Here is a 24243-nt window from a genome sequence, read left to right as displayed (position 1 = left end):
TTAAGAGTGGATTTATAGAAAATGAAAATTATATAAACACACACTTGATTTGTTAGGAGCTGATGATGAAAAATGATGGATTATCCTGAACCCTGGATTCTCCTTCTTTGAGAGGGAGACGGTCCACAGAATCGATAAGTGAATTCAGTGGTGTATTAGAGGCTGGTAAGGGCTATGGAGAAAAATGGGGTGGGGAGGGCGGGGAGGAAGTGCTGACATTCTAGGCAGGGTGGGGAGAGAAGGTGACGTCTGAGCTGGGACCAGATCAGGGGAAGTTCAACCTGTCACTCCACGATCACAAGCTCTGGTGAAAGTTTTGATCAGGCCGAAAGCTCTCATTGAAGACGAAGTATCGGTTACCGCTGTGTTCACTTCTCCTGGCCACCCCTCTCAACTTTGATAACATACGCTCTACTTACTACACACATTCTCTGTTCTAGACAGTCTGCTGGTGTTTGTTATTTCACTTTTTAAAATCTAAAGATGTGAGGTTCTTGAGTAATCTTCTCCATAAATATCTTCAGCAAAGAAGAAGAATCAGGAGTAAGAAAGCAGTCATCTGCTGTTTCTGGTAGCCCAGTGTCCACTGCCCTGTTTCCGAGCAAGAGAACCCAGACTTTCCTCAGGGAACAAAGCCTGTCCGGCTCCCAGCCAGCAGGGTTCAGGCACAGCTGAACGCAGCCCTCACTTCCAGGGGTAAGTGTACTGCCTGGCCCCACCAGTAGGGGCGCCACAGCCCCCCGAGCACATGACCAGGTGGAGAAGCACCCCAGGGGCAGGTCTGGGAAGAGGTGCCTGCTTCCTGGGGTTGCTGATGAGGCCTCCTTGCCACCCTCGTGGAAGGGAAGCTGGTGGGTCAGCCTAAAAATGAAGTCAATTTAAAGGTAAGCAAGCCAAGGACTTCCCTGGTGGCGCAGTAGTTAAGAATCCGCCTGCCAATGCAGGGGACACGGGTTCGAGCCCTGCTCTGGGAAGATCCCACGTGCCGCGGAGCAAGGAAGCCTGTGCGCCACAACTACTGAAGCCCGCGCACCTAGAGCCCGTGCTCTGCAGCAAGAGAAGCCACTGCAATGAGAAGCCCTTGCACCGCAATGAAGAGTAGCCCCTGCTCGCCACTAGAGAAAGCCCGTACACAACAATGAAGACCCAGTGCAGCCAAAAATATAAATAAATAAAATAAATAAAAAATTAAAAATAAATAAAATAAAGGTAAGCAAGCCAAGAAAACCAAATAAGAGACGGACACCCTGGACAGCACGTTGGCAGGAATGGAACTCAGCCTCACCCTAAGATGATGTTGCCCCCTTCTTTTTCTCATAGCTGAAGAGTACATTTCCTTTTTTGCTTAAATTATGTCAAGCTGGGTTTCTATCACTAGCAACCAGTAGTCTTGCCAAATACAAAGAAACCATTGGTCGCTGGCATTTTCCCCCCCAGGATTTTCCCTAGAAAGCCAGCAGCAGCACGTTCTTACCCGTTCCTGACCGGCAGTGTCCCAGATGAGGAACTTATGAAGTTCATTTCCACAAGGCACGGTTTTGGTCATAAAAGATGCCCTGAAAAAGAAAACCGACATCTCCACGTTACTGATCACCCCTACAACCTTCACGAAGACTCCTGTTTCCAGCAAGTGAAGGTGGAGCCTCTGCAGGACTCCAGAAGTTCTCCTCTCAGGGGTCACGGAGAGGAAAGAAGGGCTGTGGAGTCCTGTCACCAAAAAAAATATTCTGCATTTTCTGTTAGTACAAGGGGGGTTTAGCAGGGGAGAAGGCAAAGAATGCATTCAAAACACTGTTTCCAAAACATTTATCTTCAATTGTTCTAAGATATTATGCCTGAAATCAGGAAAGAAAATAAAACCTTAGATTTTAAAAACATATTATCACCACAGTGAAGAGTGAAAAAGCAGCTGGTATTCGGGCATTTGACAGTGTGGGCCCTGCAGAGGTGCAAACAGTGGCGCATACTCCCTGCTCTATGAATCCAGCACTGGTAACAATGATTAGAATACTGTATCTCATTCCCATCCTGCTTGCCTAAGCACAGGGATAAAGATGGGTAGCTTAACAAACATTTGTTTCCTCCAAGAAAAAGGAAGGATTTGAAATTCTCAGTAGATAATGAAACACTTGCTATTTTCTTTTTTGCATAGTTCCTCTTAAAGCTTTTTCTTTGTGCTCAGGAAAGATGTAAAAATCCTTGTACTGGATAAAGCTTCCCATTCATTAAAAAATAGCAAGTCTCTCCAGTCCTGTGACAGCCAGACATGAGGAGCCTCCTGATGTGATGGGATTAGTACACGCATCACCTGGGCAGCATGGCGGGCAAAAACGTTTAATCTGAATTTAATCATGAGGAAGTGATCGGGCAAATCTGGAATGGGGAACGTTCTACCAGACAACGGCCTGAATGCTAGGAATAAGTCAGTGTCATGAAAAGCAAACAAAACAAAAGGCAGGGGAATTGTTCTAGATTAAGAGAAAGAGACAAAACAACCAAATGCACTGTATGGACCGAGACTGGACCCTGGAGACCCTGGGTTAGGAGGAAAAGCGCTTCAAAAGACATTTTGAGGACAACTGGAGAAATCTAAATTTAGACTATATGTCAGATATTATCATTGAATCGAACTAACTTTCTAGGTACAATAATGGTGTCCTCCTCATGTTCTCCTTAGGAGATGCACACCGGAGTCTGCAGGGGAAACGTGTCAGGGCGTCTCTCACTTTCACGGACCCCGCAGGCCCTCCTGGTCCAGTGCAGGGTCCAGCCGTGCGACCAACCACTCAGCGCTCAGCCCAGTAATATTTCCTCAATTTCTACTCCTTTCCCCCAAGACTAAGAGGCGAACTACAGAAGTCCCAGGGAGAAAGGTATTCGGCCCTGCAATTCCCATACTGTTCCCACAACATACACACACACCAAGGTTAATAGTTGTAATTATCAACATACAATTGTACTAAGTGGAAATTCTAAGTGATATGACCTAATGTGATCAATATCGCATCTGCCCCATGACATTTCATTTCTTTAAGAGTTCTTAAACTATACATCCCAGATTACCGGTCAGAGCAAATCTATTCCAAAAATAAAAATATCTTTACTACTTTTCTCATTATAAAAGCAATATAAGTATTTCACAAAAAAGAAATTCAAAAAATGAAAATAAAGCAGGAAAGTAAAATCAACTGTAATTTCACTACCTAGCCACGATCACTGCTAATAAGTTGGTATATGTCCTTCCAAATGATCTTTACACAACTTTTACCCCCAAACTGATGATACATAAATTTTGTTTTTCCTCCACTTTACATATTGTGGACATCTTTCAATTTCTATGAATATAGATCAACATCATTATCTAAAGGGACTGCATATTACACACGTTATGGATGTAAGTTCATCTTCATCACCTATTTTTCACTATTATGACAATAGTTACATGAATATCGTTGTACCTAAACCTTTGTGTCCTTGTACACTATTCTTTGGACTTAATTCTTAGAAGCATATATTCTCCACGTTGCTACGTTCACCAAACGGTGGGTTGTACCAACCTATATGCCCACCGCAGTGTATGAGATGACCTTTTCCCCAACCAAGAATCTTTCAAATCTTTCAGGATGACACACAGAAAATGGTATCTCATTCCTGTTTCTGTTATAGTTATCATAAGTCTGGACATCATTTTAGTGTTCACTGTTCACTTGTTTTGCTTTTGTGAATCTTTAGTTCGTGACCTTTACCCACTTTTCAGTTGGGATGTTCATCCCTTTCTTATGTACTTTTTGAGTATTTTACACCAGCTTTTTGTAACAGTATATTTTAAAAAATATTCTTCCAGTTAAATCTTTGCCCTTTTACTTGGCTTATGGATTTTTTCCAAAAACGCTTTTTTAAATTTTATGTGGACAGCTATATCAATATTTTGTCTCGGTACTTATTTTTGTTTTTGTTTCTACTTTGATGTAAGCAGACGTTCATTCATTTTTCAATATATTCTAGGCAATGGAATAAATAATACAGCAACTCTGCCCGTAACAAGTTCTCAGGCTTAGAAAACTAAGTTTGTGCCTTTAAAATCTTAGACTTTACTAACTGGGAAAAAAATCCAGGCCAACCCCTTCACTTTACAGATAAGAGGGGGGTAAATCTGAGACCTGAGAGACGGCCTTGACCCTGGTCAAAGAAGAATCTGATGACACAGTCAGAAGAGAACGCAGAGGCCCCGCCGCCAGCCTGTGGAACGGGGGCTCACAAAGTCCCTCAGTTTGCTCACCTGTGAAACAGGTCCCAAATCTATTCTGCATGATCTACGGGCTGTTGTAGGGTCAAATGAGGAAATGATAGCTGTGAAATCCCCACCTTGGTACACAGTAAGCCCGTGAGGAACAGCTCTAGTCACGGTAGTAATGAGTATCATATATATATGTACGTATATACCTATATGTGCAGACACACTACACACACACGCGCGCATACATGCACACACGCACACACCCCTCTCTGTCCCTGATTTCCTGCCACTAGGAGAAAGACTATATCACTATTTGAAATGAAGACTGACAACCATTGGTCTTTTGGTTGTTTGGGTTTTTTTTTCAGCCTCCTTGCTAGCTTACGACTTCAGACTCTCAGGCATCTTCTCTTCCCTCTAGTTGCCTTCTCGAGCGATGGGTGTGAGCAATGCTGAAGTGACTTCGTTCCCTGCGGGAAGCAAAGTCTGGCAGAGAAGCTAACACAATTTCCTTGTAAAGGTCGAAATAGAAAGGGAGGTGCACACACACGTCTGTTCAGGACGCCGACAATCTGCCTGAACAGCAGCCAGAGTTTCTTATGAGTCACAGGACGATAGGATGAACTTTCGCTGCTGAAACGCTGCCCTTTCACAGCCTTCGGTCTTTCCCCAGCACAGCGATCACAGTGGGAGGGAGGTGGACTCCCAGAGGACTCACTTGTTGTGAGTCAGAAGTTTGCTGTGTGCCTGCCACGAATTTTCTCCACTTACGGCTGATGGAGACCATCGCCCTGTCCTCATCAATCCTACCCAGTTCCCCAAATTTATACACTCATTGTTTCTCTGCTGAGGAAGATCAAACCTTGCTCTCTGCAGAGAGCATGCTGTCTTCAGGGAGAAAACTAAGCCAGGCCAAGTTCTACGACAGTGAAATATCAGGCACCTGCAAAACCGCACAGCAAAAGCGCATCTGGCAAAGGCGTCCGTAGGAAAGGGGAAAATGGAACAGGAAAACGCTCCTACGTTCCAAGGTCGGGGTCTGGGGTGAGCAATCCTCCCCTCGCCTCCCAAGCGTTAGAAAGGAGATGCTGACATTGGATTAAGCCAGGAAAGGAAAATCAATCTGCCCACAGGCTGTGCAGACAGCTCTGCAGTGAGTGGATGCGTTCCCGGTTTCTGTGCAGGCGAAGTCAAAGCAGAACCCAAAGCAGAACCCTCAGGGATTTGCCCCAAGTCTCGACTTCCATCTGGAAATAAAGCCAGCGTGATTTGCAGAATAACGCTCTTGGAGATCAAGGAAATGGCCTTAGGCTGCAGTGTGAGGAGGCTGGTTGGGGGGATGGAGGGGATTGACAGGGACAGTAAGACCGGACACACTGCCTAAAAGTCCCTGAATTTCTGTCCAAGTCTTTACAGTTGGGATTGGTTCTCACTGGCTGGGATGAAACCACTTGAAGGCTCAGACACAGAATGACCTCTCTGAGTGCTTAGAAAGGAGGAAAGGTGAATTAGAAGAACAGACGAGAACTCACCCAATGGTTGGGCTGATGTTGTGGTCAAAGTGATCCTGGACAAAGCGACACACAATGCTCGATTTCCCGACACCGGTGTCCTGGAAGAGGAAGAGAACACAGCCGTGAAGATGAAGGCCGCCGATTCTGACCGAGTCTAAACAGAACCCAGGACACGGGAGCTTACTTCCAGTTGGTGGGAAGGGGGATATTTGCCTCTATTTCATACCAGCATTTTCAACAATGAAATCGTATTGCTTTCATAAAATGAAAAGAAGCATGGTAAAAATAAGTATAAGAAACATGTCTATACACAGTAACTAACCTAGAATTGGCATGTTCACAGTACATTTATTCCCAGAAATTTGGAAAGTTTTGGAGGGGTCTAAGACATATGGCAATGCATCACATTGTTTTGCTAGAAATAGAATTGATTTTGTTCAAAACTTTAGCACTCTAAAAAGATGTAACCTATTTTTCTAGGTATCGCCCTGTAAAAATGATGAATTCTAATTATTGCATTTCTAACATTTTCTCTCTAGAATCTGATGGCTGCATAAGAACCTCCAGTTTTGCTCAATTATATAAAGGTCGCATCTCAGCTCTTTCTCTGTTAAATAATTCTTTAAAGCTGATTAGGATAGGGGTCCAGTTACACACTGGAACTAGGACACATGCGTTTTTCTGCAGTCCCTTCCAAAACACTTGGTCAAATGGTTCAAGGAATACAAAACACAAATTCACAAGGTCAAAGAGATGGGAGAAGAGACAACCATCAGATCAGTGATGACAGCGAGAAGCAGTGTTGGGGGAGGGGGTGTCACTGGAGCCAAAGGGCCTGCAGGGAGGAGAGCAAGTCAGTCCACGCCCACATTCCCTGAAGGTATCAAGAGCTGGAGGGCTAGGCTGGAATCAGAATCAGGTGAAAAGCTGCACAAAATAACACCCTGGGCGCCCCAGGCACATAACCAGCGGAGGGACATTCCATAAGGACCCAGGAGGCTGACTCTCCAGGAACTGTGTATCAGCCACCGGCTGGCTCGGGACTCCACATGCAACTCAGGGGGCCCCGGGGCTACTGCCCTGGCCTGTGGGACCCCGGATGGAAGAGGCAAGGGTGCCCCTCTGGGGAAGAGGAAAACCCTGCAGACCCTGATATGTGGCGTCCCCCAACTACAGGCCACGTGTGCACCCACCCACAAGCCCCCGTGCAAACAGAGCTTTGGGAATGCATTTTAATCTTTTAAAACGAAAGGCTCAGCTAAGAAATACCAGACACTTATACCCACAAAAAAAAGAGCAGGATGCAATTTTAGCAGATCATTCAGAAAGTTAAGAGGGACCCCTCAGAAATTAAAAATCCGATGATAGAAGTGGAAATTTCAAAGGAAGAGTTACAAGGTGAAGTCAAGAGATTGCCCAGAAAGCAGGGGAAGGAGAGCAAAGCAACTGCCCCAGCTGCCAGCAGCTGTGCTTTGAGAGCGGCCGCAGGGCACGTGGAAAAGTCCTGTCGCCCTGCTCTGAGGGCATCACGTAGACTCGAGACGGATAGTGAAAGGGAAACGAGACACATTTAGCCCAAGAAGGAAAAAACATACTGATACACTTCTCTTAAAAATATAACGTTAGGGCTTCCCCGGTGGCGCAGTGGTTGAGAGTCCGCCTGCCGATGCAGGGGATACGGGTTCGTGCCCCGGTCCAGGAAGATCCCACATGCCGCAGAGCGGCTGGGCCCGTGAGCCATGGCCGCTGAGCCTGCGCGTCCGGAGCCTGTGCTCCGCAACGGGAGAGGCCCACGTACCGCAAAATAAATAAATAAATAACGTTAAAAGCCTACAGATCAAGGAGAAAACGCTGAAACTCAGATAAAGGTGTTTTTCTCTAGACACTGAAATATGAAATGAGATTTGAAACACCACTGCCCATCTGAACTACGGGCACGCCCTTTCGTTCCTACATTCAGGGGGCCATTCCAGCAAACCTGGGGCGAGAGGGCTGTGGGCTCAGGATCCTCATCAGAAAGTCAGTGTCCAGAAGGCGTCAGCTCCCGGTGCACGCGGCCTGCGCTGGTCCCGAGCCCCAGGGAGAGCGCACCAAGCACTGTCTCTCTGCAGTGTGGGCATCGCTGTGCGGAGCTCAGAGAGGTGAGGACAGAATGGAAACATCAGCTCCTCTGACTCCAAATCGATGCCGCTGCTATTTCTGAGCTGCACCTTCGGGAGGGATTACAGCTAATGTTCCTCACTCCCCCCAAACCACAAGGCCCTCCTTCCCATCTCAGCTGCTCTTAAAGCCCCCGTGGATGAGCACACCCTTGCCATCCTGCGGTCTTCGCAGCCCCGGAGACACTGGACACGGAAGAACTGGGCTGCCACCCAGGCCGCCCTCCTTCCCAGCTGGGACGACGGCCCCTTGACAGCCTCCGCCCAGCAGCAGGGAGCTCGCCCTCTAAGGGAGGGGCTGGCTCCAGGGCTCCAGGGTGCATCCTGGGGGTCATGATTCTGCTCCGGGGGCATGTTTTGGAGTACATCCATTTGCTCTACGCAAGGGCTCAGCTCAAAACTGGCTCCAAGTCCTCCCAACAGCCCAAGGGTTCTGCGAGGCCAACCCTTAAAATCCCTTTAAAGATGAAATATTCCAAAGCCAAAATTCCAAATTATTCATCTCTATTCATCATCTTCTCTGGATAACTCAAGCTAAAATCCCCCTGGTCCTGCATAGTTAAAGCAGCCAGCCTGCTCAAATTTAGATTGAAGCTCATTCTTCCAACAAATACACTCAGTGTTTCTTTTCTTTTTACAATGTAACTCCCAACATCTATCTCTCTCTTATACAATTGACAGGAAGGAAATACAGGACAAAAGGATAGGCAAAGTTTTAGTTTCTCTCCGAAAGGAAAATATTCTTACAAAGCACGGCCTAAATCATCTTGCGGGGCCAATGGCTTTGTGATGACCTGGGGACGTCGTCCTCCCGTGCCTGCTGTTCCCCCTCCAGCCACGAGGGGAAGGCCCGGCTCGAGGATGGCAGAGGAGCCAGGCAGGATGCCGGCGCTTCTCATGAATCACTCAGCTTGGTGACTTCCTTTTCCTGCAGGACCTCATTCAGACCATGACACACACACACAGGAGGAAAACGCCCTGAGTCATGACTATCCCACGGGAAATGGCAAAGGTCTGAAGCAGGAAATCCTGGGTGTATAAGGAGGCAGAGGAGAAAGAGAAGGGGCGAGGCCCGGGCTGCTCACGGCTCTCCATGGCCCCGTTACTTCCGGGGGACTTGACACCGATGGAAGGAAGCTCGTTCGCTTCCTGAGATGAGGAGACTGTCACAGCCCTGTCCAGCCTCTAGTTCTGCACAAGAGGAAGCTGTGTGGCTTCTGAGGTCACACAGCAGGCCGCAGAGTCAGAACCTAATTTTCTGAGTCCCGGTGAAATGCTTAAAGGCTCTCATCGGTTTAAATCAACCGCCCTGTCAAATGTAAATTTCTTTAAAAAATAGTCCATTTCTAGAACCCACAAGGAGTGCTTTGACTATTGCTTTCCAGAGTTACCTTCCTTAGTAGAGTCACATGTCCTAAAGATACGTCTGCTGGGTTTTGCCTTAACGAAAGGGGGACATATTGCCAACTACCGGGGAGGCATTAGAATAAAATCAATTTTTTTTTTAACTGAAGTATAGTTGATTTATAATGTCATGTTAGTTTCAGGTGTACAACACAGTGATTCAGTTATACATACACACACATCTATATCTGTATACTCTTGTTCAAATTCTTTTCCTTTATAGTTTCTTACAAAATATTGAGTACAGTTCCCTGTGCTGTATAGTAGGTCTTTGTTGTTTATCTATTTTATATACAGCAGTGTGTATATGTTAATTCCAAACTCCTAATTTATCCCTCCCCGCCTTTCCCTTTTGGTAACCATAAGTTTGTTTTCTATGTCTGTGGCTCTATTTCTGTTTTGTAAATAAGCTCATTTGTATCTTTGTTTTTTTAGATTCCACATATAAGCGACATCATGTATTTGTCTTTGTCTGCCTGGTTTACTTCACTTAGTATGACAAGCTCTAGGTCCATCCATGTTACTGCAAGTGGCATTATTTCATTCTTCTTATGGCTGAGTAATATTCCATAGTAGATATATACCACATCTTCTTTATCCATTCATCGGTCGATGGACATTTACGTCGCTTCCACGAGAATAAAACCAATTCTGACTGCACAAAGCAGGAATAAAATTTAGTACAATCCTCCCTGGGGGATAATCAGGATTTCTTTGTATTCTAACTTGTATGGTTGATACCAGAGCCATTTTGAGGCCGAGCTATCAGTTCCTGCTACTTCCTGGATATTCCTCCCATAGACGTTATTGCTATTATTTGGGGCTAATAATACAATTCTCTGCGAACAATCGCATACTCTTCCATGACGCTCTCTGCTGTTTGAACGGTCCCCATCATTAATCACGTGTAAATCTGGAATCACGAACCACAAACTTTCAGCTGCTGCCACATAAATCTCTAGGTGTCACTTAATTCACTCCTGGACTAGGGCAACAGGCTGCAGGTAGCGTTCCCACGTCTCAGAATAGAGAACGGGAAATCCTAGGCAGCTATATCCCAGCTACGTGATCCTGCTCTAACGGAAGACGTCACAAATCAACCCAGGACACATTATTTCAGGAACCTTTTCAACCCAGCTCCGCAGAGAATCACTAAGGCCCGATCAAGGTGGGTTCCCAGGACAGACAGCTGCCTTCTCCCGACCTTCCACCCACTCCTCCCAGCCACTCCACTCCAAACTCACGAAGCACTGCTCTACAGACGCTCTAGACATCTTTACAGGCGGTAAGGTTGAGAAACTAATAAGGAATGTATACTGTTGATAACATTATAAATCCACATGCCTCTTATGGATAGGAAACTGCAAGCGATAACAAGACCTACAGACGCAGGAATTCCATTTAAAAGAAGGGAAAACAATGAGCACAAAAAAGGTTCACTGAGGGCTTCCCTGGTGGCGCAGTGGTTGAGAGTCCGCCTGCCGATGCAGGGGACACGGGTTCGTACCCCGGGCCGGGAAGATCCCACATGCCGCGGAGCGGCTGGGCCCGTGAGCCATGGCCGCTGAGCCTGTGCGTCCGGAGCCTGTGCTCCACAACGGGAGAGGCCACAACAGTGAGAGGCCCGCGTACAGCAAAAAAAAAAAAAAGTTCACTGAGGTATTATTTATAAAAATTAGAAATCACCTAAAACATAACTTTAAATAAATAGATGGTACTCGTGACACTTTCATCTCAGACCTATCAAACATCAAAGAGATAGAATACTATTTGCACATAATGTGAACTATGGAAATGCTAACTCCAGCATCTGTCTCTGGTCTGGCAATCAGAACCCAACCGGCAAGGATTTTTACATTTATTTGTTGATTTGTTTCACTCAGTCACCCATTTATTGAAGTGTTTAGACTTTAAGCGTTAACATTACTTCTAAAAAGCCTTAAGTGTCTGACGTGTGGAGAAGGAGTTAAGTTAGGAATTTAGGAGGATGAGAGAGGCCAGCCAGGTCTTGTGGGTGGAGAGAAACAGGCAGAACCGTGGGGTGGCTGACAGTTTGATCCTCTGAGCCCAAAAGCGAGGGAAGCTGAGAGCAGGGTGGAGTCTGACCCAGGGGAGTGAAGGCCTTGTCCAGGACACTGGACACACCCCTGCACGCGACAGCCATGTGGGGAGGCACTAGACTTTGTTTACTCTCATGGGAAAAACTGCTTACAGACCGAATTTTAAGCATACAGATAGCATAAATAAATTAAAGCATCTAGATTGAGGTCCCAAGGACAATAGTGAACACAGCTTGGAAACGTCCACAATCCTCTAGATGTATACGAACACAATCTCAAGTCCACACAGAGGGAATAAGGTGCCATGTCTGAGGTGCAAAAAATGCCCAGGAGAAATGTAAAAAAATCCCGCTAGAGAATATGAAGAAATAAGCAAAAATGAGGAGGCTGAAAGCCCCAAGAGAGATGATTAGATGGTTCAACAGGGAACATAGGTACACGTCTACTTCCTTTATCTCACTGGGTGCTCACGACAACCCTTCAGAGGACAGGTGTACTGTCCACATTTCCCATGTTAGGAAGCTGTGGTCTAAACGTTTACGTGACTTGCCTGCAGTCCTATAATCAGCAAAGGCTTCATCGACCTTCAGACTTCCCCTCCCCCATACCCACTGGCCAAACCACCTCTCTCTGGAAGGCATGCGTCCATGCCCTCATTGACTTACTGGTGCCTGTGCAGTCCGCAAGATACAAGGACAGGAGGCAAGATTAAGTCCTGATTCCTGCAAGTCAGATCACTTACACATCAGACCTAAACTTTCAAAGGAATCAAAGACAGAGCCGTAGTGACTGAGATCACACAGGCCACCCCAAGACGTCAACGGGACGGCTGACAGCTGTGTTCCAAACTGCATTTGTTGGCCCATCATTTGAAACTCAGGTGTGTATTCTTCTGTTGACATAATGCTGTAAATAAATGATTATTTCCCAAGCTTGCCCCTGCACTATAGCACTCTACAACAGAAGACCCCGACATCCATTTGTACTATTGTTTCCATAGGAAAATTTATTCTACTTTCAACCTGGGGGGTTCCAGCCAGTGTGAACCAGGCCTGCAGTCCAAGCAGAACGCCCCAGGAGTAAAGAGATCTTTGGGGAACACGGTCTCCTGCATTTGGACTCCAGTAATATTGCCAATAGTCCCAGCCTTTCATAGGAGCAGGAGTGGGCCAAACAGTCATAAGGACAGTGACTAAAGCTCTGGTCACCCAGCCAGGCATTTTCTATGGAGAAATGTCTACTGTCACTTCTTAGAGCATCGTCTCTGGTCTATCATACCTCTTCTCGCCTTCTGGGACTCCAACTGTGCCTGTATTAAACTTTCTTCCCTTACCATATATGTCTTTTATATCCTTTTCTTTATTTTCCATCTTTTTGTCCGAGTTTCAATTTGGAATTATTCTAACCTATCTTCCAGTTCTTTCTACAGATGTACCTAATGTGATGATGAACCCATTTACTGATTTCCTGATATCAATTATTATATTTTTTCACCATAAAATTTCTATTGTGCAGTTTTCGATTGCATGCCAAAGCTTGAAATCTTGACTTTTATTTCCTTGAACGTAATGAACATACGTGTTTTAGAGATGTCTGATAAGTCCATTATCTAGATTCTCTGCAGGTTCTGTTTCTATTGCCTGTGGAAAGATCTTCAGTCAAATCGCCTTGTCTCCTCCTATCACTGGTCAAGTTTAAATCTTGGAAGCATCCCTCCAGAGAAGGGAATTAGAGCAGCCTGTCTGGTGATGACCCCTGATCTTCCCTGACTCTTGGATGGGTGTTTAAAAAGCACAGTGATCTCACTTCTGGGATGTCATCCACCCCCAAAAAGCTGTTCCTAGTAAGAAAATATTTATACTGTTTTAAAATGCTGTCCTGGACTTCCCTGGTAGCGCAGTGGTTAAGAATCCACCTGCCAATGCAGGGGACATGGGTTCGATCCCTGATCCAAGAAGATCCCACATGCCGCAGAGCAACTAAGCCCGTGAGCCACAACTATTGAGCTAGTGCGCCGAGAGCCCGTGCTCTGCAACAAGAGAAGCCACCAAAATGAGAAGCCGGTGCACCGCAACAAAGAGTAGCCCCCGCTCGCCGCAACTAGAGAAAGCCCGCACACAGCAACGAAGACCCAATGCAGCCAAAAATAAATGCCGTCCCTTTCTACTATTGTTAAATTTATTTGCCTCTTGCTATTACAGAGTTGACAGGTCTGGAGGATTCCAAAGTCTAGCAATCTTTCAGTCATCAAGTGCTCTGGCCCCAGAGAGGGGGTGGCTTCTCCATCCTGCTGGTGGCAAAGGAACGTCCTAGAAGTTCTAGGGAAGCCAAGGTCATGTATTGGGCATGAGAAAAGGTGAGCAGCAGAGGCCCCATCCCTCTCCCGGCCCCGGTTCAGAAAGAAGTCCTCCTCCTGCCTGACTCCTCAGACAAGTTAAAGAAGGAAAAGAAGAAGGAAGACACTTCTGAAATGGGGAAGAAGGGCAAGTTCCGTCACCCCTTCACTTCCGTTCTTCTTATAATAGCTCCCACCGCTTCTCAGCGTTTCCAGAGAGCACTCTGTCCCGATGTACAAACTCTGTGCAGCTAAGCAGAAATTTCAGAGTATCTGAGTCTTAGAAGGTGTGACCTTAACTGTTTTAAAAAATTTTTAACCCAGTGTTTTACTTAAATCACACTTCCTGCCCAAGGAACCAACTGTTCTTTCACCACCTTTGTTTCCTCTCAAGCAACGCACGTCTGGGCTGGTGACTGGGCAAGACAGGTCACCAGGCAAACGGCAGAGACACGAGCTGCCCTGTTCCTGGCGGGGAACCCACTGGCTCCACGGGACACCTGGCCTGCATAGGCTCCCGGCACCAATGTGGGATTTTATTGTTATATTCTGTCGTGTTCTTACAAAACACTCAATATTCACTGTTTCCGAGTTGCAGATCTAGCAACTAAGGATAAAGAATGATCATAATTGCAGCTTCTAAAGTGGTTCCCAGTGATCCCCGACTCCTGGTGTTTGGTCTCCTGTGCGTGACCTGGACCTAACGACTTGCTCCTAAAAAGTAGAAAAATGGCGAAAGTGATGGACGTCAGTCCCCAGGTTAGGTGATAAAACACTGAGATGTGGCCTCCCCTTTCTCACCAAGCCCCCTGCCCCCAGCCAATGGGCTCCTGAAGCAGACACGGTCCTGGAAACGGACACATCAGAGCCCTGGCACCCAATGACCATCCAGGGTGCTCTGCCCATCCTTAGGATCGGCTGGTACGGCCACACCATGAACTTACCCTTCAGGTGGGAGGGGCTGCCCTGAACCCCAAGGGCGCCGGAACTCGGATGAGGAGGCTTCGCCCTCCTCCCCTCCCCTCTTCTCCACCAGCCTTTGGAGCCTGGACTTGTCCTAAGGGCAGTGGAACCAACGATACCCACCGGGGGTGGAACTTTAAGAGGACTGGAGGGAAACCAAAACAGGAAACAGAGGCATTTAGGAGGCTGCGCTCATCTGCTGCATTTTTATTGAGCACCTACTATGCGCCGGGCATCTTCACAGATAACAGTGGCCAGTCTATCGTGTCAGAGCTAAGACTCCACATCAAGAGCCCGCCTGGTGCTCACGTTGGGTTGTGCAGGGAGGACAGAAGGAACCGTTTTTGTTGTTTTTGTTTTTGACACAGCACAAGCTTTATTCAGTGGCCAAAGAATAAAGGAGTGAGAACTAAATTCACAGATCGACTTCTCGCCCACCTGGCAAGAGGGCTTTAATTTTAAAGGGTAAAGATAAAGGGAGGAGGAGGGAGGCTAAAGATGGGGAGGCAGATGCTTTAGTTTACAGGGGAAGGGGCAGGGCTTTTTCCAGGGAGTAGGGTGCCACCCCCTTTTTAGGAAGGAACCGTTCTTACATCCCAACTCTGACAAGCCTGACAGCTGGCATCCTCAGACCACTTGCTCATCTGAATTAATGCTCGGTGCTTCGCTGACCCCCAAGCCGAGATCCTGTGTGATGTAGACAGTTAACTGCTGTGATCCTTAATCACGACACTAGATCATAGAGGATGCACATGCACCCTTGTCGGCTGCAAACAAGAGCAAACAGTCAACGCACCTGCATGGTACTGACAAGCTGGGGATACTAGCTTCTGCTCACAACTAACCTACCTTCCTGACTCGATCACTGTTCCCATTAAATAACCATAGTTTTTGACCCATGACATGTGAGGAATCGTCCTATACGTATGACAGTCAACTCTATCAAGCCCCAGGCTTGATTCCCACACTAGTGTCAGAAAAGGGACTTGCATGAAAGGGAGGAAGTGTGTCCGAGGCGGGGCTGGGCCTACAGAGTGTGAGAAAAGCCATCCCCGTAACTATCACGCTGGCATGACTTTCTCATGGCTTAAGTTCCTTCGGTCAGCTGGCGCTTCTGCAAGCATTTCAGAGACTTTACAAAACACACGTAGAAGGCAGCAGTGGGAATTTCCAGCTCGAGGGAAATTACTACCCCCCACATTTTCAATCTATGCTCTTTGGGAATAAATGCTAAACTATCACACTTAGTTTAAGACATTCGTCCAGGAAATGCAAGGATGACTGCATCACAGCTGCCCCTGCCAGAAGAACCGCTTCCTGGCAGCCTCTGAGCAGGGCTCAGCCTCCAGGGTCAAAGATGGGGCACCTTCTTACTTTTTTTTTTTTTTTTTTTGCAGTACGCGGGCCTCTCACTGTTGTGGCCTCTCCCGCTGCAGAGCACAGGCTCCGGACGCACAGGCTCAGTGGCCATGACTCACGGGCCCAGCCGCTCCGCGGCATGTGGGATCTTCCCGGACCGGGGCACGAACCCGTGTCCTCTGCATCGGCAAGCGGACTCTCAAACACTGCGCCACCAGGGAAGCCCCCACCCTCTTACTTTCATTGTCCAAAGGAGAGAAGACGGGTGTGGCTTCTGGGGCAGGAGATGAAGATGGACCACATGGATGAATTCCCCAGGAACAGCCTGAGTGGGTACACTGCTGACAATAAGCAGTAAAGCCATGGATACGTGCCCTCTGATTCCTGCACGGTGTCCCCCGCTGCTCCCCAGCCAAAGACCAGCTGAAGGTCAAAGAGGAAAGCACATGACTGCAGATCCGCCCTCCACTGCTGGCTGGATGCTAAATTGCGGAGCCAACGCCACGTCATTAATGCTGAGGCACAGCTCTGGTCTGAAAAATACCAGCCGTGCCACCCCCCACCGCCAGAATGGAAAACTAATCGGAAACCTTGTCAGACAGGAGGATGTTCCCGCCGACGGAGGTGAAGATCAAGGGTGCTGCAGTGACCCTGAGCTAAAGAGTAAGTGCACGGGCCCAGCTGAGCCAAAATTACAACGAAAGTGATGACTCAGGGAAAAGGGAAGAGAAGGCAAAGCTCCAGGACAAATGGAGCTTCTGGGCTTCCAAGTTCCGGATCACGATGATCGATGAGCTGTTAATAACACCGACCATGTTAGTCACGTGATGATGGTGATGGTGACGGTTGACGTTTTGTTCAGCTAGACTCCATGTTAACCTGCATCACCTCGTTCATTTTCAGCCCAAATCTCTGAGAGATGTACTACTGTGGCCCATCACGGTTGGGAAAACAGGCCCAGGAAGGGTCAGCAATTGAACCCGGTCTGTGCTTCCAAGCCCAAGCTCTTGACCTCCATTCTTCACCCTAGTGCCTCCTGACAAACACCACCCGCGTCCCCACCCTGCGACAGGTGTGATGATGCATTTCTCTCCCGCTCGCTAACCCATCCCGCGTCTGAGACACAGCAGGCCCAGTGTCGGGCACTGGCGAGTCAGTGGGATGTATCCTCTCCTGCAAGCGCAGGAGAGACACACCCAGGAACGTGACCCAGAGCCAGACCTCAAGGTCTGGAGTTTCCTCTTCGTGACACAGAAGGAGCATCACGCCCAGGACAACATGCCCCCATGCCGGGAGAAGACTGCTCAGGCCCACGGGGTTTCCTTGGCCCCTCACGATGCCCTTTCCATGATGGTCTGGCGCATGCCCTTGCTCAGAAGTGCAGGAGAAACTGAAGCCATGGCCTTTCTTGACCTCAACCTGCATTCTGAAGGCTTTCCAGCTGGCCGAGCACTCGCATTCAGTACTGCATTCGGCCTTCATGGTGACCCCGTGAGATCATCATTCCCATTTCGCAGATGGAGAGCTTGAGGCCCGGTGCCCGTCATAGCACACTGCTGGAAGGAAGGAGGTCCAGCCAATGCCAGGCCTCGGCCTCCCCGTACGTTCTTTCCCCAACACGAAACCATCTCCAGTCCCAGGTCAACAAATCCTTAGAGAAGCTCAGCGTGCGGGGCCAGGAGGGCTTTCAAAAGCAAAACGCATAAAGGGAGTCAAAAGGCACAAACTTCCGGTTATGAGATAAACAAGTTCTGGGGATGCAGCAGATGGCTTGGGGACCAGAGTTAACAATACTGTGTTGTATACTTAAAAGTTCTAAGAGAGTAGGCCTTAAAAGTTCCCATCACAAGAAAAAAAGATCGTAACTAGGTGAGGTGATAGACTTATTGTGGTGATCATTTCACAAGATACACAAACATCAAATCATTACGTTGTACACCTGAAACTAATGTAATGTTATATGTGAATTACATCTCAAAGAAGAAAAAAAATGCAAGCTACCAAAGAACTTGGTCAGGTTTTCATAGAAATAAAAATGCTTTTATCATGCAAATATATGCTGCATGAACCTAATAAAATAATTTGCAATTTTAAAAAAGATTGAACAAAATGTTAGAGTTATTTCATGTTGGTACAGATAACTTATCTTAACTAGAAATATGGGCAAAGTAAAAACAGAATTCTTTCCAAAAAAAAAGTTAGGGAGGAAAAAGTCCAGAGCTAAGAAATGTCAAAGTGAAATAACAGGCGGTTTGTTTCCTATAAGTGAACACCTTTGGTTAATTTTTATATGAAAACATAATTTTATGTAAATAGGTATAGATACGTTGACAACAACAACCCACAGCGCGGGCCACCTTCCTCTTCACGCTGATGGGAGGGTATCAGTACGTGTTTGAACTTCATGCACCAACACTGTGAAATTCTGCTTGTGGATACTTCTAGATCTGTGGATATAAATCTCTTTAAGAAGTTTATTTTAGGGTCAAGAAAGAAAATATGCAGTTTATGCTTCTTACGATAGGAGCTGTTCCCTTGTATGAATCACTGAATATTCCCAGAGACACTGTGGGTAAACATCCTACATGTAATGTGAACAAAGGACAAGTCCCACATTGCATAAAATGAGCTGTGTATCCTCTGATAGGTGTATATCTATTTACAAGTGGCACACATGCAATACTGTATGTACTAAGATACTATACAATGTATAAGATAGAATCAGAAATAGAAATTTTAAGAGAATGATCTATTAGGATCTTCTCGATACTGTACCACCAAATACAGAAAATCCCTGGATGCTGAGGCTGGCGTAAGCTGCAACTGCCCCCAAGCCCCTGATTTCACATTTCTGCTCAACCAACCAGCATCGCTGGTGTCACAGACAGACTTAACCATCAACACAAGCCAGCGCTGGGGGAAAGGACTTTCAGTGCACCCCACTACCCACCCACACACACACACACACACACACACACACACACACACACACAGAGGCTGGGAAACACAGGGATGAAGCCCTCTGAGGCTAGAGCCACACCGTGCAAAGTGGAGGCTGGAGGCGGCCACCTTTCAACTCCCTGCATCAGAAAAGGAAAGCAGCTGTGCAGAGGGACGTTAAGGCAAGCAGCCCAAAGACGGGACTCTGGTACCTCCCCTACCTTCCCGAGGCCCAGCTGCATTCCTGCTTTGGGTTCCGTGGGACACCATGTAACTTTCTTACTTTTTTAACCGGGTCTCAAGTGCACGTTGGAACCTCCCAATGGCCACCAGCAGCACGGTAGGAGGCTGCCCATCCGAAGCTTGACCCCCAGGAGGAAACATCTGTAAGGATTTTACAGCTGACCCCTGGTCATATCGCACCATCTCCATGCCCCTTTCCTTCCGCCCCTGACTCTGTCATCACGTCATCACACATGCTATTTTTTTGCAGGAAGTTATGGCCAAACCACAACTTCATAATGTGCTGCTCTCCCATCAAAAGAGAGCCTGGAAAAGGCCACCTGATGTCTGGGCCTGGCCAACAGCAACGTCTGGCTGCCTCCGGCCAAAGCATCAGGAGCAATCCCTCGGCCACTCGCTAACCCTGGGTGGACTTCATCTGCATCACGGTCTAAAGGCATTGCTACACATGCACTCAGATTAAGTGACAGAAAGCCGTGTGCAGCCTCTAATTTGTTCAGAGATGTCCACTTCTATCTTCTTGCTTCACAAAAAGACAACTGATTGACTTTATTAGAAAACAAAACAAGGAAGAAAAATCATTGTCTAGGAAAGTCTAGGAAAGACAATGACTTGTTCCAGGAGTGGAATCATCTTTCTGGTTTCAATTTGGACCCTGCTGTCTGTTCATGTTCTGACTCTGGGGACCCATCACACACTGCCCTGCCTCCCCCACCAAATTCTCTCTCAAGCAGGCAGGAAGACTGAAGCTAGATTGAGGCAACCAGGCCAAAAGTTGACAGAAGAATTTGGTCAGATGAACCAAAGGAAGTGTGTTTCTTCACTTGGTGGTTTGGACACCTTCAGGGGTGAGGAAAGGGATTGCAGACCTTCTCTGCCCTCAGAGCACAAACGTCTGCTCTATTGCAATCTGACCACGTGACCTGAGCAGCTAATTTCAAACTCTGGTTTCCTACCCACGAATCTGTGTCTTACCCAACCTGGCAGAAAAGAGACTTTCCCAAGCGTCTGACGCATATGAAAATACGCTGGTAAATCCGCCTACACAGTCTCCTATTTTGTGTGCCTGCCTCTCTCCCAGAAAAGGATTAGGATATTTAAGAATGAGCTCCCAGCACACGCCCAGCCTGCATTTTTATGAGACGGGATCCTTTTCTGCTAAATGGATCTAAATGGCAAACTGTAGCTGGCGGCCAGAAACACAGGGTCAGCCAGGACACACAGCCAGCGGCAGCATCCTGCTGTTCTGCTGACCGAAGGAAAACATGTTGGAGCTTGAGTTTTCTATGACGTTTAATCTTGACTCTAGATCCAAACCGGCTCGCTGTTAGGCTTGCTCAAGACAGTAGCAACAGGCTGGCTGGCAACACTGCAGTATCCGTTTGCTCCTTCTCCGAAAAAGCCAAAATGTGCATCCCCAGTGCACAACTGTTCTACGCAATATCCCCGCATCTGATAATGCCACGAACTCACAGAGTACCCCGGCGCCCCACCCTCTGATCCGTGGGCTGGCTTACCAGCTACAATTCAATCTGGAGCTCATCAGCTGGGGAGACACAATGACCCAGAGCAAAGAAAAGGAAGAAATAAACAGCAAGGGCCGAGGCGCCCAGGGATTAGGGGCTTCCTCGGCCCCGCCTTTTATCCTGGGGACCCACTCACCACGTAGCAGGGCAGGCACGGGATACCCAGAAAGTCTCAGTGTGGTTCTCAGCCATGTGGCATCCCAGGGGGACAACCAGGACCTGCCTCTCCTACAGGAGAGAAGAGTCTCTGAGATTTCTTTCTGTATGCACACCAAGCTATAGAAATTATGCACACTCTCTTTTCTGGGCTAAAAGATCAAAATCTGATAGCCACTCTTGGGAATAATTTTGCAAACCTTAATCATAATTGTTTTGCTCTTCTGAGTTATTCCCTATCTCTTTTAACTGCAGGACAACATAAAGAGAACTCCAATAAAACAGAGACCCCAAGAGGTCATAGCCTGGAGTGTGAGACACACAGGGCACACACATCCGAGGGGATGCTGTAACAAAGGAGGAAGAGAAAATAACCGTCAGGGGTAAACCAGAAGCGGTGATAACCCCCGCCTTCCCACAAACTAACTGCACAGGGGAGCAGAATCTGGGGGTGGTCAGAGTGTGGGTCTGGGGTCAGACGCATGAAATTGAAGTTTCTTCCTAATTCTCTCTGTGCTTCTGTTCCCTCCTCTGTGAAAGAGGAGCAATAGGAGGGCCTGCCTCATAGGATTGTCGTGAAGATTAAATGAGATAACACGTCCACAGCACTTAGAACAGCACCGGCATCCCGCAAATGTTCATAAATGCTGATTACCATCATGACGATTACACAGCCATTCAAAAGAATAAAGTCCATCTGTAGGAGCCGATACGAATGGAAAGCGTTCCAAGATATACTGATTGAAAAAATCCATTTACAAATTTGTAATGACACCTTTATTAAAAAAAAAAAAATCTGGGTGTGTGAGCATAAGCACACAAGCCTGAAACATTTCCTTTAAAAAAAAATCACAAGGGGCCTCCCTGGTGGCGCAGTGGTTGAGAGTCCGCCTGCCGATGCAGGGGACACGGGTTCATGCCCCGGTCCGGGAAGATCCCACATGCCGTGGAGCGGCTGGGCCCGTGAGCTGCTGAGCCTGCATGTCCGGAGCCTGTGCTCCGCAATGGGAGAGGCCGCAACAGTGAGAGGCCCACGTACCGCAAAAAAAAAAAAAAAAATCACAAGGACACATTAACAGTGATGATCAAAGGTTAGGAAGGCGGCACTTTTTATCCTGTATCTTTCTGACGCATTTGAACTTTGTAATCCTATACAAAGCGTTCCTTGTATCTATTTTTAAGTATGAACAGATGTGATCCAGGTACAGGGATCAGGGTACAAATTCTGTATTCTTCTTTAAGCTTCTCTATATAAACGTTAACTTTTTACACTAACATTTTCTCCCCAGACCCCTTCATATCATCTAAATTTTAAATGGCCATCACCCAAATCATAGATTCTTGCCTCTGCGGGGTATGGCTCGTGTAATCTGTATGAATCAGCGTTACCAAAGCTGATGAGGTGGAATTATAGGAAACTTGCTGGAAACTGCATGAACCTGGGAACTCGTGGGAGTGTGCTTCCTGGGTCAACTCCACCGTCGGTGTCCTATGTGTCATGTGTTTCTGGTGCGAAAACATTAAAACTGCTGAGCTAAACCCTCCCCCTCCTAGTTACTCAAATGTAAACGATTTCAGATGTGGAAGTTGCCTACGCTCATTTTTGTTGCTGTTGAGGTGCAATTCGCATAACCCAAAATTAATCATTTTAAAGTGAACAATTCAGTGGCACTCAGTCCATTCACAGTGTTGTGTAACCACCACCTCCATCTAGTTCCAAAACATTTTCTTCATCCCCAGTAACTCCATACTCATTAAGCAATTACTCACCATTCTCTCCGCCCCACAGCCTCTGAATCATACATTTACTTTGTCCCTATTGATTTACCTATTCTGGACATTTCATACAAATGGAATCATACAGTACGTGATCTTTCGTGAGTGGCTTCTTTCCCTTAGCATCATGTTTTCAAGGTTCAGTCACAACGTCCTGTGTATCAGTACTTCATTCCTTTTTAAGGCTGAATAATATTTCATTGTGTCTAAACCACAATTTGTTTAGCCAGCCTCCACTGATGGACACTTGGGTTGTTTCCACCATTTTTGGTTGTTGTAAATAGTACTGCTGTGAACATTCACGATACAAGTATTTGTTTGAGGTCCTGTTTTCCACTGTTTGCAGTATATACCTAGGAGTGAAATCGCTGGGTCACAGGGTAATTCTGTCTATAACTTTTTAAGGAACAGCCAAATTTCCATTTTCCACAGCAGTTGCACATCTTACGTTTCCGCTATCCATATAGCGGTTAAAGAAGAATTACCATAGGCAGAATCCTGACTTGCAGATATAGAATGAACATGTGTTAAAGTCTTTATTAACCTCATTACTAATGAGAGTATTAGTGAGGTGTTACAACCAATTCACAGAAGTCAGAGAAGCACAAATTTATATGGATTAAAGGAATGATCCAATTAAATGTTGAAATGAATTTACAAATGGACAAGAAACTGACTCTTTTTCCTGATGCTGGGGTAGACTGTAATTATTTTGCATTGCTATCAGTTACCTATAACTTACAGAGGCAAAAAGCAGACCAAGGACAAGAAAGGCCTAGAATCAGACACCCTGGAAGGCTGTTCTTTACATGATGCATAGTTTTCCACTGGGGACACCCGGAAATCTTTTCTGCTTATTCCAAATTTCCTCACAATATGACACAGGAAGTAAAAAGAGAAAAAACTAAAGGTGTGGATGAGAAAAGGAACTAGGAGAGGCAACTCCACACTAAATAAAAATGAGAACTAAAATGGGAAAAGATAAATGGGCCAATGTGCACCATGGGGTCCCACGACCACTGTACAGTTGGGGAGGACACAGGCCACGCGTGCCACGGGAGTCCACATGGCGAAATCTGGGGGCTAAAGAGGAGATCTCTCTTGCAAACAAGACCCTGGTCTAAAAGGGAGGGCACCAAAGGCAGCGGACACGGGACAAAGAACTAACCGGGGCTGCAAGACGGCAAACCCTGGCACTGAGTCGGACAGTGCAGAGGTCTGTCACCGCTGCCGGCGGGTGTGAGGGCCCAGAAGCATCAGGAAAGACTAAAAGACCGGGTTTGGGCTGGGAAGGGAGGTTCCCTGGAGCACGTGTGGGTAGTGGAGACCCAGGAGTTTTCCCAAACCCACCCAGGGTCCAGCCTGGCATGCACCTGGGAGCCCGGATGGGGAGTCGGCCCTCGTGTGAACCAGCCCTTGTAGAAACCTAGGCAGTCACAAGTTGGCTTCATATAAACACTCGGGTATTATTATTTGACTTAATGCAATACTTCTTCTTTAAGTGATTGAGATATATATATAAATATTTCAGTTATTACATCTGTCCTCTTTATTTCCTGCAACAAACGCAT

At 46.9% G+C, this 24243-nt stretch overlaps 1 protein-coding gene across 2 annotated transcripts in view; it reads right to left on the bottom strand.

Annotated features, from left to right (window-relative positions):
- The window catches only part of RAB31 (RAB31, member RAS oncogene family), a 114815-nt gene that overhangs the window by 68469 nt on the left and 22103 nt on the right, over positions 1–24243 (bottom strand). For both annotated transcript variants that reach the window (XM_060121287.1, XM_060121286.1), the window contains exons 2-3: positions 5770–5849; positions 1475–1556 (exon numbers count right to left, since the gene is read on the bottom strand). In XM_060121287.1, coding sequence (XP_059977270.1) covers positions 1475–1556; positions 5770–5849 — 162 coding nt within the window. The remainder of the gene's footprint in view (positions 1–1474; positions 1557–5769; positions 5850–24243) is intronic.

This window comes from Lagenorhynchus albirostris, chromosome 14 (assembly GCF_949774975.1).
Source record: "Lagenorhynchus albirostris chromosome 14, mLagAlb1.1, whole genome shotgun sequence".
In the NCBI taxonomy this organism is placed as follows: Eukaryota; Metazoa; Chordata; class Mammalia; order Artiodactyla; family Delphinidae; genus Lagenorhynchus; species Lagenorhynchus albirostris.
This window is presented reverse-complemented; position numbering and strand designations above follow the sequence as displayed.